General features: G+C 46.8%; 1 protein-coding gene across 3 annotated transcripts in view; it reads right to left on the reverse strand.

The window, feature by feature from the left end:
- CSK (C-terminal Src kinase) overlaps positions 1-18,129 on the reverse strand; it is a 71,911-nt gene that overhangs the window by 12,351 nt on the left and 41,431 nt on the right. For all 3 annotated transcript variants that reach the window (XM_060755533.2, XM_060755534.2, XM_060755532.2), the window contains exons 2-5: positions 11,236-11,313; positions 9,338-9,451; positions 5,092-5,204; positions 4,223-4,442 (exon numbers count right to left, since the gene is read on the reverse strand). In XM_060755533.2, coding sequence (XP_060611516.1) covers positions 4,223-4,442; positions 5,092-5,204; positions 9,338-9,451; positions 11,236-11,250 — 462 coding nt within the window. In that variant the 5' untranslated portion in view covers positions 11,251-11,313. The remainder of the gene's footprint in view (positions 1-4,222; positions 4,443-5,091; positions 5,205-9,337; positions 9,452-11,235; positions 11,314-18,129) is intronic.

Below are 18,129 nucleotides of genomic sequence, written 5' to 3' on the forward strand. Positions count from 1 at the left end.
AAATATTAATTTTTTTTTATCAAAACATTAAAATACACCATTTAAAACCGTTCTAGTCATCTGCGTCAAGTCTAATAGGCCTGGTCATCTTTCCTATTGCTGCTTTATTACCCTGACCCAAAAGCTTGGTCCCACAGCCAAGTTTTGACCATCCTTCTAAAGGACAGGAGGGAGGGGTTGAACTGATCTCACCAGGAAGGAAGTTCCATATCTGGGGGGCTATCACCGAGAAGGCCCTGCCTCTCTCTCGTCTCCACCAATTGTGCCTGTGACAATGGCGGGACGGAGAGCAGGGCCTCCCCGGAGGATCTTAATCTCTGCGGTATTTCATAGGGGGAGATGCATTCGGACAGGTAAACTGGGCCGGGGCCGTTTAGGGCTTGATAGGCCAAAGCCAGCACTTTGAATTGTGCCCGGTAGCAAACTGGCAGCCAGTGGAGCTGGAGTAACATGCGAGTTGTGTGCTCCCTTTATGCCGCCCCAGTTATTAACTTGGCTGCCTCTCCTTGGACTAGTTGAAGCTTCCGAGCAGTCTTCAAAGGCAACCCCACGTAGAGTCCGTTGCAGTAGTCTATCCTAGGTGTAACAAGAGCGTGGACCACCGTGGCCAAGTCTGACTTTCCAAGGTACGGGCGCAGCTGGCACACAAGTTTTAATTGTGCAAATGCTCCCCTGGCCACCGCTGCCACCTGGGATTCCAGGCTCAGGGATGAGTCCAGGAGGACCCCCAAACTGCGATTATAATATAATATAATATAATATAATATAATATAATATAATATAATATAATATAATATAATATTATCTCTATATATAAAAATGCTCTGTGCATAATGAGTACCTTAAAAACAAAAGAACTAATGAACGAAATCACACCAAATTTGGCAACAAAACGTCTCACAACAGAAGGAGTGACCATCACTCAAAAAATTATGATTTTGTCATTTGGGAGTTGTAGTTGCTGGGATTTATAGTTCACCTACAATAAAAAAGCATTCTGAACTAAAGCAACAATAGAATTGAACCAAACTTGGCACACAGGACTCCCATGACCAACGGAAAATACTGGAAGTGTTTGGTGGGCACCGAGTTTGGGAATTGTAGTTCACCTACATCCAGAGAGCACTGTGGACTCAAACAAAGATGGATCTGGACCATACTTGGCACAAGCACTCAATATGCCCAAATATGAACACAGGTGGAGTTTGGGGGAAATAGACATTTGGGAGTTGTAGTCACTGGGATTCACAGTTCACCTACAATCAAAGAGCATTCTGAACCCCACAAAGGACAGAATCGAGGCAAACTTCACACACAGAACCCCCATGACCAACAGAAAATACTTAAGGCTGTCCAGTCCAACTCTCTTCACCAGGGCAAGAAAACATAATCAAAGCCCTCCTGACAAAGAGCCATCCAGCCATAGATAGATAGATAGATAGATAGATAGATAGATAGATATAGATAGATAGATAGATAGATAATAGATAGGTATGATTCACACACACACACAGATATAGTATCATAGATTTGAAAGGGGCCCCTAAAGAAGGACAATGATATGTTGCATGTTCCAGAGTAGGCAAACCAGACACTCTCCACATCAACACTGACAAAGAAACAGCAAGAAATATTGTTTACCCACAAGCAAAAGAAATTACATATATTAGAAACCAACACTTTCTCATTACTTTATTTTCCAGATCAACAGACTGGGCCACAGCAACGCGTGGCAGAGGACAGCTAGTATTATATTATATTATATTATATTATATTATATTATATTATATTATATTATATTATATTATATTATATTATATTATATGCACAGTGCAGGACACAAGATGGAACTGCCTTCCTGCCCCCTCTCTTCATTCTGATCTCAGAGCAGTGGTTGGTGCTGGGGGGGGGGGGCTCCCAACAATTGACACTGGAGGCAAGATGGAACTGCCTTCCTGGCCCCTGGATGCTTCTGGAACATGGCCAGACAGCCTGGAAAACTCACAGCAAACCCAGTGATTCTGGCCATGAAAGCCTTCGACAACACACTATTTAATAAACAACCTCTCCCTAATATTGAGGTTGGAATTCCCTTTCTTGCCACTTCAATCAAAGATGCTGGAAGCTCTTCCAAACATGAGGCAGCGGCACGCTCCTTCCGCCAGGAGGCAACCTGGAGCTACCAAAACGCCCATTGAGTTCCGCGCTCACAATGTGTGGATGCGACTGTTAGAACATCCCAGGGGGTTGCTTGCATTTCTTTCTCTGCAGTCCACCCAGCGATTGCCTGCAGAGGCTCAATCCTTGCCCTGCCCCATGCCTGCAACCCTTGACAGGGCTCCAAAAGGCACCTTTTCAAAAGGGCCCCTGTTCTGGCCAAAAGGCAGGCAGGCTGGGGAGTGACTTACAGACTGGCTCCGAGCTCCTTCCTGCCTCTGCAAAGGGAGTGGAGGCTCCGGAAGAAGCACTTTGCAGGTCTTTGAGCTTCAAAGGCTGTGACTGAGAATAACAACAGCATGGTTCTTGTGTTGGTAAGCCTTAGGCCCACCTCTTGGCCACATGGCAAGACAAACACACTTCTGGGTTCTTGTAGGTTTTTCCAGGCTATATGGCCATGTTCTAGAAGCATTCTCTCCTGATGTTTTGCCTTCATCTATGGCAAGCATCCATAAACTCCATCAATACTTAAAAGTTTGTCATGTTGGGCAAATTTGCTCTACATAGAGGCATCTTTGATGGAGGTCAGTGTGCTCTCCAGCTGCAGGATGAACTACAACTCTCCACGGGTGTAGAATTTGAATGATCTTGCCCACTGCCTCTCCCTTAACCCTTTCCTCCACCAGACATCCCAGTGTTCCTTTCTCTCTCCATTGGTGTGGAATTTGCACAATCCCGCCCATTGCCTCTCCCTTAACCCGTTCCTCCACCACAGACATCCCAGTGTTCCTTTCTCTCTCCACTGGTGTGGAATTTGAAGCTGGGTGAGCAGTCTTTCGAACACCTTTCCCCTTGGGAAGCGTTCCCTTAACAACTCCCATCATCCCCCAAGCATCGATGCAGGCCAGGATATGTCAATGTAGCCGCGAAGGGCCAAGACATGAGAAGGAAGCAAGCACACCCCGCAGCCGCAAACCCAAATGAGCAGGTGGAAGATTTGAAAGGCAGATTTTGCAAACAAATGCTGGTGAGGTTGCTAGGCAAGCGGCTTAACTCCAGGAGCAGCCCTTCCTTGGCTTGCGCCCTTCACAGTTTTTTTTTAAAAAAAGGACTCACCAGACAGAAAGCAGAAACCGAGGCGCATTCGTGCTATCTGGATTAAGGGAACTGCAAATCTGATGCAAAACAGGAGTTTTTTTGTTGAGTTCCAGGGCCAGAGAAGCAGGTGGCAACAACAGAACAACGGCCTGCCTCAGTGGAGCGTTGTTTCCTCCATCAGTGTTTAACATTTACACAAATGACCAGCCATTGCCAAAAGGGACAGAGAGTTTCATCTATGCTGATGATCATGCCATCACCGCCCAAGCAGGGAGGTTTGAAATGGCTGAACAGAAGCTCTTTGAAGACTTAGGTGCTCTTAGGTAAAGGTTGTCCCCTGACATTAAGTCCAGTCATGTCTGACTCTGGGGTGTGGTGCTCATCTCCATTTCTAAGCCGAAGAGTCGGCGTTGTCCGTAGACATGTGGCCGGCATGACTGCATGGACTGCTGTAACCTTCCCGCCGGAGCGGTACCTATTGATCTACTCACATTTGCATGTTTTCGAACTGCTAGGTTGACAGAAGCTAGGGCTGACAGCGGAAGCTCACGCCGCTCCCCGGCATCGAACCTGCAACCTTTCGATCAGCAAGCTCAGCAGCTCAGTGCTTTAACCCACTGTGCCACTGGGGGCTCTTACTGCCTACTAAAGGAAAAACTAGGTTGCACCATCAATATTTAACATATACACAAATTATGTAATTATGATGTTATTGTTTATTGTTCGCGTTTTCGGCTTGTGTTTTTGGGTTTTTTTAATTGTAATTGCTATTTGGGCTTGGTCTCATGTAAGCCACTCCGAGTCCTCATTGGGGAGATGGTGGTGGGGTAATAAATAATAATAATAATAATAATAATAATAATAATAGTTATTATTATTATTAGGCTTCTTTCTGAGCGCACAGGGTACGCGTCCCACGAGGGTCCTCCTCGCCCACGCACTGCCGACGCAAAGACCTCCAGCTCACCTCGACCAGCTGCATGAGGTTCTCAAAGTAGACCTCTTCGTCGATGCTGAGCTTGCTGGAGGAGTAGATGATGCGGTAGTGCTCCACCTTCCCTTCGCAGCTGACGCAGAGAGTGTAGTCGCCGGGGTAGTTGGTGCTTTCCCGCACCAGGAAAAGGCCCGTCTCCGGCGGGTACAGCAGCCGCTCGGCCTGCTCGCGGGTGATCTTCCCGTGGAACCAACTGGGGGAGAATGAGAAAAAAAATATCAGATGAGAGGAAGAGACTGGGTAGCCATCTGTCAGGAGGGCTCGGACTATGCCTCCCTGTATGGCAGGGGGTTGGACTGGATGGCCCCCCGGAGACTCTCCCAACTCTTTGAAAATGCCTGTGCCGCCACCCTGCAGCATACTCACATTTTCCTAGTATTTTCATAAGACTAGATACAAGGAGAGAAATTTTGGCTTGGAGGTCACATCAGCCAGGCTTTGAAGCTGCAAGGTCATTAAATGCTAATCAAGGTGACCAACTGCAACATTCATACCTGCCTCAAGCTGACAAGAGTTCTTTCTCTCTGGACATGCTCTCCTTGACATTATTCCACAGGTATATAAACCCCATTTTCCTAGTTTTGGGCCATGTTCTAGGAGCATGCTCTCCTGATGTTTTGCCTGCATCTGTGGCAGGCATCCTCAGACCTCAGCACCTCTGCCATAGATGCAGGCAAAACGTCAGGAGAGCATGCTTCTAGAACATGGCCAGAAAACCCATGATATTTTCATCCTAAGTTGGAAAGGAACAGAGGCGCAGAAGGGTGTGATTTCTCAAAAGCAAGCCAATGAGGAAAGGAAAGGGAGGGCAAAGCGAACGCAACGCGAGAGGCGATACTCACGGCATAAGGCTCAGCTTGATCCCGGCTTTGACGCCTTCCCGTTTCTGAACGTAGTTGGCGGGGATGATGCCCTCCCGGCCCACTTTGTTCCTTGCTTTGTACCAGTTGGGATCCTGCGGAGAGGAAACCCTTCGTGAGCAACGGCTGGGGAGCCACCCTATGGAGGCCCAGAAGCCATGGGGAGTCACACATTCCTTCTCAAAACTCCTGGCGCACCCCAAAAACATGCGGCATGTTCTCCTTTGGGGCATTTGGGGGCAAGCATGGGACTCAAACCCCGAAGGCTTGGTATGAGGGGGAAACTGTCTTTCTGTTCAGGAACATATCTTAGAGCAGCGTTTCTCAACCTGGGAGTCGGGACCCCGGGGGGGGGGGGTCGTGAGGGGGTGTCAGAGGGATCGCCAAAGACCATCAGAAAATACAATGTTTTCTGGTGCTCCTGGGGGTTCTGTGTGGGAAGTTTGGCCCAATTCCATCGCTGATGGAGTTCAAAATGCTCTTTGATTGTAAGTGAACTATAAATCCCAGCAACTACAACTCCCAAATGTCAAGGTGTATTTTCCCCAAACTCCACCAGTGTTTGGCCATATTGAGTATTTGTGCCAAGTTTGGTCCAGATCCATCCTTGTTTGAGTCCTCAGTACTCTCTGAATGTAGGTGAACTACAACTCCCAAACTCAAGGTCAATGCCCACTAAACCCTTCCAGTGTTTTCTGTTGGTCATGGGAGTTCTGTGTGCTGAATTTGGTTTGATTCCATCGTTGGTGGAGTTCAGAATGTTCTTTGGTTGCAGGTGAACTATAAACCCCAGCAACTACAACTCCCAAATGTCAAGGTGTATTTTCCCCAAACTCCACCAGTGTTTGGCCATATTGAGTATTCGTGCCAATTTTGGTCCAGATCCATCATTGTTTGAGTCCACAGTACTCTCTGGATTTAAGTGAACTACAACTCCCAAATTCAAGGGCAATTACCACTAAAACCTTCCAGTATTTTTTGTTGGTCATGGGAGTTCTGTGCGACCAGGGCTGGTTCAATTTCATCAGTGGTGAAGTTCAGAATGCTCTCTGATTGTAGGTTAACTATAAATCCCAGCAACTACAACTCCCAAATGTCAAGGTTTATTTTCCCCAAACTCCACCAGTTTGGGCATATGGAGTATTTGTGCAAGTTTGGTTCAGATACATCCTTGTTTGAATCCACAGTGCTCTCTGGATGTAGGTGAACTACAACTCCAAAACCAAAGGACACTGCCCACCAAGCCCTTCCAGTATATTCTGTTGGTCATGGGAGTTCTGTGCGCCAAGTTTGGTTCAATTCCATTTTTGGTGGAGTTCAGAAGGCTCTTTGATTGGAGGTGAACTGTAGATCCCAGCCACTACAACTCCCAAATGACAGAATCAATCCCCCCTACCCCCACCAGTATTGGGTGGATGGGGTATTTGGGCCAGATTTGGGCCAGTGAATGAAAATACATCTTGCATCTCAAATATTGACATTGTGATTCAGAACAGGAGCAAAAGTCACAATGCAATGCCCAAAACATTATCCCACGCTGGCACCTGGATATAGTTATTTTCATTTATGAGGCTTGGCTATGCGGAGATTTATGGGCATTTGCTCAGGCACATGCCAAACTTAAAGCAGTTAATACTCTTAAATATGATTAAGCCTCAATACAATTCTGTGTTTTGGATGCGCTAGAGAAAATGACACATCCCTTCCTCGTTTGTGTGTCTATGTGCAAACTAAAATCCCTTTGATTTTAGTGGATATACCTCAGCTCAGTGTTTCTCAACCTGGGGGTTGTGAAGGGAGTTTCAGATCTTAGGAAATCTTTTCCAGAATCTTGCTTGGTATCAACGTGAGGCTGACCGGGCGGAAATTGTTTGGGTCATCCTTTTTTCCCTTCTTGAAGACTGGGGCCACACTGGCCCTCTTCCTATCTGCTGGAACTTCTCCCGTTCTCCAAAAACTCTCAAAGATGATTGCCAATGGTTCCGAAATGACTTCCGCTAGTTCCTTCAGTACTCTTGGGTGTAGCTGATCGGGCCCTGGAGACTTTGTCAAGATCTGTGAAAATGGTTTTGAATCCTGCTCCTGTCCTCTGGAGTCTTGGCTATCCCCCCCAATTCGGTCCCGTATGCAAACTGGATGATCCTGCCTTCGAACCCTTCATCTAAGTCATGAACCAAGATCCTGAGCAGTACCGGGCCCAGGACGGAGCCCACTGATGGCACTCTGCTCGTCACTTCTTTCCAGGATGAAGAGGAAGCCTTGGGGAGAATCACTCTCTGGGTTCATCCGCTTAGCCAATTCCAGATCCACCTCACCGTTGTTTTGCCTCGCCCACCTTGGACTAGTTTCCTTGTCAGAAGGTCATGAGGGACCTTGTTGAAGGAAGGCCTTCCTGAAATCCAGACACGCTCCATCCACAGCATTCCCCGCATCTACCACTCGAACATTAAGAAGGTTGAGACCCACTGGTTTAGCGCGACAATTTGTTGATGTTCAGAAGCTGAAATGGAGACGAACCAACACCAAAAGGCAGCCGAATTCTCTCCTACGGAAAGCTGAGCTCTCGCTTCTCCTTCTTTAAGTTTAATCAGACCTTTCTGGACTACAAATCCCAGAATCCCCTAGCCAAGAAGGCGTTTTGGGAGTTGCAGTCCACCAAAATGACCTCCCCAAGCCCTTAACTCTCCTGGGAAATATGTGACGCTAAAGCAGGCAAAGCCTCTCCTTGGGATCTGGCCGAGTGGCCTACTTTCTCCAGAAATTGCCAGCTTTAACTAAGACTCAGTTTTAATTAAGGCAGGGCGTTTTCCCCCCATTTATTTTTGGGCCACAAGGGAAAAAAGGCAGGAAGAATTATTCTGGAACTGCGGGAAGGGATGCCAATGCCGTCCTCTGCATTTGAGGCTTCTCTTCTTGTCTTCGACCCAATCCATGGCCACAGACTACGAATGCACATCACATTCACTGCCCTCCAAATTATAATATATCTCCCTACAATCTTTGCATGTTTTGACTTCTGCAGATTGGATTATGTGGGGATTTTATTAATACGGCACCTCTAGGAATCTATAGGCCTTCACGTGCAACCTCTGGTCACAGACTTGCCCAGGAGAAGCGAAACAAGGTGAATGCCTCAATTGTATTTTGGAATTCCGGATAATGGATGCTCAACCTAGTACACAGACACAGAAATGTATTTTAAATATAGGTTTTTCGTGGATTTAACAGTTTATTTGAATTCTATTTTAATGTTTATGGTCTATAGGTACTATATCAGTGTTTCTCAACCTAGGGGTTGGGACCCCTGGGAGGTTGCAGGGGTTTTTTAAAGGGGTCACCAAAGACCATCAGAAAACACAGCATTTTTGGTTGGTCATGGGGTTTCTGTGCGTGAAGTTTGGCCCAATTCTTTCATTGGTGGAGTTCAGAATGCTCTTTGATTGTAGGTGAACTATAAATCCCAGCAACTACAACTCCCAAATGTCAAGGTCTATTTCCCCCAAACTCTGCCAGTGTTCACATTTGGACATATTGAGTATTCGTGCCAAGTTTGGTCCAGATCTATCATTATTTGTGTCTGGATGGAGGTGAACTACAACTCCCAAACTCTAGGTCAATGCCCACCAAACTCTTCTATTGTTTTCTGTTGGACATGGGTGTCCTGTGTGCCAAGTTTGATTCAATTCTACCATTGGTGGAGTTCAGAATGCTCTTTGATTGTAGGTGAACTATAAATCCCAGCAACTACAACTCCCAAATGACAAAATGAATCCCCCTCCCCAACCCTATGAGTATTCAAATTTGGGCATATCTGGTATTTGTGCCAAATTTGGTCCAGTGAATGAAAATACATCCTGCATATCAGATATTTACGATGCAGAACAGTAGCAACGAAAATAATGTGATGGTTGGGGGTCACCACAACATGAGGAACTGTATGAAGGGGTGGTGGCATTCGGAAGGTTGGGAAACGCTGTTCTCTAGTGTGCCTTTAATATTTGCAAGAATCAGGGTCACAGGACTCTTGTGAAAGTGAAAAACATCAAATGAAGAAATGGATATTCTTTTGACTTGAGACAATCTCCAGGAATGTATGGATCTCCCAACCTGGCTCTTACGGTCAACTTCCTCCATTAGAAGACCTACAGATTTCTCTAGAAAGCCCAAGGTCTTCCGAAATGACCCAATGAAGAAGTTGGCCTGCTCCTTGGGTGCCAACGTGGCCTACCTTGGTGACGGAGATGATGGTGAGGACGTCCCCTTTGCTGAAGGAGAGGTCCTGGTCGGCCGTTCCGTGGAAGTTGTACTTGGCGATGCATTCCGTACCAGATGGCCAGACAGCCTGTGGGCGACAAAGGAGGCCGATTACAGGATGACAACACTCTCCAGAACACAACTGCAGGGACGCAAGGCAGGTAATAATAATAATAATAATAATAATAATAATAATAATAATAATCTTTATTTCTACCCCGCCACCGTCTCCCCGATGGGGACTCGGAGCAGCTTACATGGGGCCAAGCCCGAACAATATAATACAGCAATAAAATCAAAACATATACAGCAAACAACATCAACAACATCAAAATAACGTTAAAAGAGAAAAGGAAAAAAAATCATAAAATAAACATTCCAATAAACACAATCACAATAAGGATCTGGCAGCCATTCCGAACCATTGGTCTCTCTGGTGTTTTGTACTCCAGCTCCCAGAATCCCTGGCTGTTGACTGCACCAGCTGGGGCTTCTGGGGGTTGAAGTCTCAGATATCAGGATGGTCAGAGGTTGGAAGCTACTGCTTTGAGTCTTAACAATCTTCCATGCAGAACTATGCAGCTAGATGTTTGTAGAATTTAAAGGACATGGACTAGAATGACAATAAGACTGGCGGTACTCTTTGGAAGAGAAGGCCTGGAGAAGCTACACTTCCCATGACTGCACAGCACTGATCTGCTATCCTGGGAGTTGTAGTTCAGCGAGGCACCAGGACTCTTTGGAAGAGAAGGCCTGGAGAAACTACACCTCCCATGACTGCACAGCATTGATCTGCTATTCTGGGAGTTGTAGTTTGGTGAGGAACCAGGACTCTTTGGAAGAGAACGCCTGGAGAAACTACAGCATTGATCTGCTATTCTGGAAGTTATAGTCTGGTGAGGCACCAGAATTCTTTGGAAGAGAAGGCCTGGAAAAACTACAACTCCCATGACTGCATAGCACTGATCTGCTATCCTGGGAGTTGTAGCTGGATGAGGCGCCAGGACCCTTTGGGAGAGAAGGCCTGGAGAAACTACGCCTCCCATGACTGCACAGCATTGATCTGCTATTCTGGGAGTTATAGTTTGGCAAGGCACTGGCAGTCCTTGGAAGAGAAGGCGTGGAGAAACGACACCTCCTATGACTGCACAGCACTGATCTGCTGTCTGGGGAGTTGTAGTTTGGCAAGACACTGGTAATCTTGAAAGAGAAGACCTGGAGAAACGACATCTCCCATGACTGCACAGCACTGATCTGCTATCTTAAGAGTTGTAGTTTGGCGAGGTACCAGCATTCTTTGGAAGAGAAGGCTTGGCAAAACTACATCTCTCATGACTGCACAGCATTGAGCTATGCATCTTAAGGTGGTGTCACACTGCATTACTCCTCCAGTCTACACACCTTATATGGTTGGATCTACACTGCCATATAATCCAGTTCAAAGCAGATGATCTGGATTCAGAAGCTGGATTATATGGCGGTGCAAACGGGGCCAATGCCTCCTCTAAACCCCGGATTCTCCCAGTGAGATACCTCCATAGCTAAATAGGGAATTATTGCATCCTCTGTTGAGTTGGGAGTCTTTTGAGCAGCATCAGTATCAGAGGAAATGGTGAATGAAGCAGGGCTGGAGAAACACTGGCTTTGCATATTGGGTTGCACCAGTATACTTGTGCAAGCCATTGTGGTGTCACTGTTTTGAGCACGAGACCATAATGCCAGAGTCTTGAGTTCAGATCCCATGGAAACTCTCTTAAGTGCTTTCCCCGCTCCCCAAAATGAGCTACTTTTAAACAAAAGACCCATTAGAAATATTGCAAGAAGAGCAAGAGCGACAGCACGGATCCGGCGCCTCCCGGTTCTTGTTCTGACCTGCACTCCCGACATTTTCTCTGGGGGTTCTGGCGACTGGATCTCACAAGAAGGACACGTCACGTGGTACCATGAGACCTGCAGGAGAGGAAGAGAAAGAAGGGCTATGAGGTCACGCTTCTGCTCATCACTCAAGACAGCCGTGAAAAGCGTTTTGGTGGAGGCCGCAAGGACAGGACGACAGCGGGAAAAGAGGCCTTGTTCCTTTTCCTCCCCCCACTTCCTTCTCTCTTTATTTCTTTCCTTCCATCTCTTCACACCTTTCCCCCTTTCACTTCTTTTTCTTCCTTCCTTCCTTTCTCTCCTCCATCCTTTTCCTTCTTTTGCTCCTTCTCTCTTCACACCTTTTCCCCCTTTCTTTGTTTCCCTTTCTTCCTCTTCCTTCTCCCTTCCTTCCTCTTTCTTTCCTTCCCTCTCTTCACACCTTTTCCCCTTTTCTTTGTTTCCCTTTCTTCCTCTTCTTTCTCCCTTCCTTTCTCTTTCTTTCCTTCCCTCTCTTCACACCTTTTCCCCTTTCCTTTGCTTTCTTTGCTCTTCCTTCTCCTTTCCTTCCATCTCTTCACACCGTTCCCCCTTTCTTTCATTTCCTTTTTTTCTCTCCCTCCCCTTTTTCTTTCTCTCCTTCTCTCTCTTCACAGCTTTCCCATTCTGTTCCTTCCTCTTTCTTTCCTTCTCTCTCTTCACATCTTTACCCCTTCCTTTTTCTTTTCTCTTCTCCCTCTTTCACTTCTCCCTCTCTTCCTCCTTTTCTTTATTTCTTTCCTTCCCTCTCGTCACACCTTTTCCCCTTTCACTTCTTTTTCTTTCTTCTTTCCTTCCTCTCCCTCCTCCTTTTCTTTCTTTCGCTCCTCTGTCTTCACACCTTTCCCCTTTCCTTTGTTTCCCTTTCTTCCTCTTCCTTCTCCCTTCCTTCCTCTTTCTTTCCTTCCCTCTCTTCATACCTTTTCCCCTTTTCTTTGTTTCCCTTTCTTCCTCTTCCTTCTCCCTTCCTTCCTCTTTCTTTCCTTCCCTCTCTTCATACCTTTTCCCCTTTTCTTTGTTTCCCTTTCTTCCTCTTCTTTCTCCCTTCCTTTCTCTTTCTTTCCTTCCCTCTCTTCACACCTTTTCCCCTTTCCTTTGCTTTCTTTGCTCTTCCTTCTCCTTTCCTTCCATCTCTTCACACCGTTCCCCCTTTCTTTCCTTTCCTTTTTTTCTCTCCCTCCCCTTTTTCTTTCTCTCCTTCTCTCTCTTCACAGCTTTCCCATTCTGTTCCTTCCTTCCTCTTTCTTTCCTTCTCTCTCTTCACATCTTTACCCCTTCCTTTTTCTTTTCTCTTCTCCCTCTTTCACTTCTCCCTCTCTTCCTCCTTTTCTTTATTTCTTTCCTTCCCTCTCGTCACACCTTTTCCCCTTTCACTTCTTTTTCTTTCTTTCTTCCTTCCTTCCTCTCCCTCCTCTTCTTTCTTTCGCTCCTCTCTCTTCACACCTTTCCCCTTTCCTTTGTTTCCCTTTCTTCCTCTTCCTTCTCCTTTCCTTTCTTTCACTTTCTTTCTTTCCCTCTCTTCACACCTTTTCCCCTTTCCTTTGTTTTCCTTCCTCTTTCTCTTCCTTTCCTTCCGTCTCTTTACACCTTTCCCCCTTTCATTTCTTTTCCTTCCTTTTTTCCTCTCCCTCCCTTTTCTTTCTCTCCTTCCCTCTCTTCACACCTTTCCCTTTCTTTTCCTTCCTCTTTCTCTTCCTTCCTTTCTCTTTCTTTCCTTCCCTCTCTTCACACCTTTTCCCTTTTCCTCTTTTTCTTCCGCCCTCCCTTCCTCCCTCTTGCTCCTTTCTTCCTTTCTCTTTCTTTCCTTCCCTCTCTTCACGCCCTTTCTTTCTCTTCCTTCTCCCTTCCTTTTTCTTCCTTCCCTCCCTCTCCCTTCCTTCTTCTTTCTCTTCCCTTCTTTTTCTCTTTACTTCCTTCCCTCCCTTCCTAGGCATGTCCACCTTACTTTCCCAGTGACATCACAGGGGGCCACTTCACCCAGGAACAGCCTGTGCAAACAGACAGACCTACTGCTCCACAACTGCAAAAACCCAAGCAGATCAAAGGAAGAGATGTGTTGTTATGGCAGGAGAGACAGCCCCGGGAGAGGATGGAACCAGAATCGATCACCCAGGACATGTGCAGCCTTGTTTGTGCGCCTCCTTGGGTCCCAGGAGGGAGAAAAGGTGGCATGGAAAAGTGCAAGGAATCAATAAGGCATGAGGCGCCCGGGGCTGCACATCATTCCGCTGCTGCTCCCGAAACGCTTCCTGGTCCAACAGCAGAGGTCTCCCGAGAGCCCAAGAGCGAGCCGGCCGCTCTGCGCAGGAAGGCCTCCCTCCGCCTGCGACCGGCCACTCCCCTCCACGCCACTTTCCTCCTCCCTTTTATCATTGACCTGAGAGTCTCTCTCGGCATCAAAGCGAAACCAAAGGAGACGCTTGAGAAATGTTCCTGGCAACAAAAACAAACCACAAATGCCATGAAATGTATGTGGGTCTCCATGCCTAAAACACCCAAAAGGCACCAGATCTCCAGTTAAGTCGGACTTGGATAGGAGACCACCAACAAAGATTGGGTGCTTTGTACGTTCGTATGGAATCGCTATCCATTTCTGCTTGTCCCATTCGTATGGTCCCATTTCCGCCCACCGCTTCCGAAAACAGGCACTTATACGAACAAACTTTTCCACCTAAGGTACGAAAAAAACACGAAGATTTTCGGACCTTGGGCGGCAAAGTACTAGGGCCTACCTGGGCCTAAAGCTGAGTGTGCCGCATGCCCGGTGCCCAGCTGTAGGCCCTACCAGGCGGGCCTACAAACGCCAAGTGCTTGGCTGTAGGCCCTGCCAGGTGGACCTATGAGCTTCGAGTGCTCAGTGCTCATCTGTAGGTCCTGCCAGGTCCTGCCTGCCAGCCAGGACCTACATCTGAGCGGGCACAGAGCCTGGGAATTGGTGCTCGGCTGCAGGCACACCTAGCCAGGGCTACATCGGAGTGGGCCAGGTGACCAGCACTCGGCTGCAGGCCCTGCCAGCCAAGGCCTACAGCTGGTGCACCCAAATCCAGCCGAACAAACGGGTACCGTTTCCCCTTTTTTCGTTTCATTGCTTCCGTTGCGGAGGGGGTTGTACCGCTTCGTGCCATCCAAATGGACAGAACGGTATGAAAACACACACACAAAACCCCCAAAACTGATGAAGGCAACTAACCAAAAGTCTGAGGACCATGAGTCCCTATGAGGAGCGTCTTAAAGAACTGGGCATGTTTAGCCTGTAGGTAAGCAGCTTGAGAGGAGACATGAGAGCCATGTGTAAGTATGTGAAAGGCTGTCATAAGGAAGAGGGAGACTAGGACTTGGAGCAATGGGTTCAAAGTACAGGAAAGGAGATTCCACCTGAACATTAGAAAGAACTACTTGATTGTAAGAGCTGTTCAACAATGGAACTCTCTGCCTCAGGGTGTAGTGGAAGCTCTTTCCTTGGAGGATGGATGGTCATCTGTTGGGGGTGCTTTGATCGTGTTTTTCCTGCATGGCAGAATGGGGTTAGACTCCATGTCCCATGTGGTCTCTCCCAACTCTATTATTCTATGATTCCTTGTGAGTATTTCTTGTCTGAGAAAACCCTGCAAACCTCACGAGGAGGCCCCGGTGGCACCATGGGTTAAACCCTTGTGCTGGCAGTTTGAATCTGGGGAGTAGGGTGAGCTCCCTCTGTCAGCTCCAGCTTCTCATGCGAGGAAATGAGAGAAGCCCCCCACAGGGTGGTAAAACATCTTGGTGTCTTCTGGGCAATGTCCTTGCAGACGGCCAATTCTTTCACACCAGAAGCGACTTGCAGTTTCTCGAGTCGCTCCTGACACACACACAAAACCTCACTGAGTCTACATACGTCAACAGGTCGATTTGAAAGCGCATATACACGTATAGTACCACAGCGTAGCCCCTGTTGTAAGCACAACAATAAGCATACAACTCTTATGCAAAGAGATAAATGACACCATTCAAAATCTCCCTCCCCTTTTCTCTCTTTACGACTCCAGGACCACTTTCTGAACTTCTTTGGACCAACGGTTAATGGAAGAGCCTCCCCAGCGGTTGATGGATGGGCATCTTCGGGAAAGCGCATAGGGTCCATTAGGGCCTCATTGATCCGGCTGGGAGGAAAGACTGCCAAGAATGATGGCTACGCAACAAGGCAACGGCCGGTCCCAAAGGAGGCGGGCACTCGGCACAAAGTGGAGGATACCTCCGGGCGTAGATGTGGATTGGAATGACAGGAGAGAGGGAAGGGGCCGAAGGGCCACCCAGTCCAACCCCATTCCACTAGGCACGAAAAGCACCACCAAAACACATGGTTTTTACGGAGTCTTCATGGAGTCACAGAAGGAGAAATAAAACTCATCGAATCATAGATTTCATAGAATAGTGAACCTCAACCTTCCTAACCCCTTAATACACTTCCTCATGTGGTGGTGACCCCCAACCATAAAATTATGTTCGTTGCTACTTCACAACTGTACTTTTGCTACTGTTATGAATTATAATGTCAGTATCTGATATGCAGGATGGATTTTCATTCACAGGACCACATTTGGCACAAATACACGATACGCCCAAATCTGAACACTGGTGGAGTTGATTTTGTCATTTGGGAGTTGTAGTTGCTGGGATTTATAGTTCACCTACAATCAAAGAGCATTCTGAACTTCACTAACAATGGAACTGAACCAAACATTTGGCACCAATACCTGATATGCCCAAATTTGAACACTGGTGGGGGTTGATTTTGTCATTTGGGAGTTGTAGTTGCTGGGATTTATAGTTCACCTACAATCAAAGAACATTCCGAACTTCACTAACGATGGAACTGAACCAAACATTTGGCACCAATACCGGATATGCCCAAATTTGAACACTAGTGGGGTTGATTTTGTCATTTGGGAGTTGTAGTTGCTGGGATTTATAGTTGACCTACAATCAAAGAGCATTCTGAACTTCACCAATTATGGAATTGAACCAGTCTTGGCACACAGAACTCCCACGACCAACAGAAAATACTGGAAGGGTTTGGTGGGCATTGACTTTGAGTTTGGAAATTGTAGTTCACCTACATCCAGAGAGCACTGTGGACTCAAAACAATGATGGATCTGGAGCAAACTTGGTTCAGATACTCAATGTGCCAAAATGTGGAGTTTGGGGGGAAACAGAGTTTGACGTTTGGGAGTTGTAGTTGCTGGGATTTATAGTTCACCTACAATCAAAGAGCATTCTGAACTCCACCAACGATAGAATTGGGCCAAACTTCCCATGGCTTGAAGGTGCTCGCTGGCGTGAGCCTCCCTCCAGATTCACTCGCTCTTTTTTGCCCACACATGCGCACCATGCTGCCATGTGCTGAGCATGCCTGCTCTACCCTCCCCACTTGGAGTCACAAAAAGAGCCCTCCCCTTGGCTGAGAGGCCGGCCAATCACAGGAGGGTGATTGGCTGGCCTCTTAGCCAAGGGCTTTTGGTGGGAGAATTTGCTCTCTGTTTCTAAAAAGGGAGAGAAGGACAGGCGGAGAGATGCCAAAAGGGCTCCTAAAACCATCAGAAATATCTGTTTTCTGATGGTCTTTAGCGACCCCTCTGAAACCCCCTGGCGACCCCCCTCTCATAGAATGTGAGAGACCCCCAAAGATCATCCAGTCCAACCCCACTCTGCTACAAAGGAACCAAAGCACATCCGTATTTTGCTTCTGAGTTCATTTTGGGTTTTTGTCTTTGCAGAATCTCATCACAACATCAGCGAAGCCTTGGCAAGCCCTTTCTGGTTTCGTGGATGTGAGGAGGCCACAGAACACTCAGAGCCATTTCCCCATCAGACCACAAACCCGTCAGCATCAAACGAAAACACATTCTCAGCTTCTTAAAACAAAAACGTTTACTTTGATAGAACGGCTGCCAATAGGCAACGGAGCTTTGAATTAACTAGTTGTAATGAATTCATTAGTTGCAATTAATTCCATTTTCCAATAAGGAACTAGGTTGTAGTTACAACTGTCACACAACTTAGCAAAGGACAACTTCATGCCTAAGTCATTGAACTTAAGTGACTTAGTAGCAGGGATGGGGAGGAAGATCAAATAGTCAGGTTGCGGCCATGTGTCACTGAATGAGAGGAGACTCAAATATAATGTGTCTAAGCGTGCATCTACACTGCAGAAATAATTCCGTTCTGGTGGCACAGTGGGTTGAACTGCTGAGCTGCTGAACTTGCTGACGGAAAGGTTGGCGGTTTGAATCTAGGGAGAGGGGTGAGCTCCCGCTGTTAGCCCCAGCTTCTGCCAATCTAGCAATTCAAAAAGATGCAAATGTGAGTATATCAATAGGGATCGCTTTGGCGACAAGGTAGTGGTGCCTATCAGGCCAAGGAGTGACCATCACTCATAAAAACCACTGAAAACACAGCGGAAGGGACTTAAAAGGCCTAAAAATAAAAAATACAGTACAACGCATGCGCAAAACCACACACGCACGCACACAAATACACATATACACAAATATATACACACACAAAACACATATACACAGACTGGGCCACAGCAACGCGTGGCGGGTACAGCTAGTAAATCTATATAAATAAAAATGTAATGTTTGTTTGTGGGATGAACATAACTCAAAAACCACTGGACGAATTGACACTAAATTTGGACACCATACACCAATCAGGCCAAGGAGTGACCATCACTCATAAAAACACTGAAAAACACATCAGAAGGGACTTCAAAAGGCCAAGAAATTAAAAAAATACAATGCATGCACAAAACCACACACACACACATATATAGGCAAATACACATATACACAAATATATAGACACAAAACGCATATACACAGATTGGGCCACAG

The sequence above is a fragment of the Anolis sagrei genome, chromosome 9, assembly GCF_037176765.1.
Source record: "Anolis sagrei isolate rAnoSag1 chromosome 9, rAnoSag1.mat, whole genome shotgun sequence".
Lineage (NCBI taxonomy): Eukaryota > Metazoa > Chordata > Lepidosauria > Squamata > Dactyloidae > Anolis > Anolis sagrei.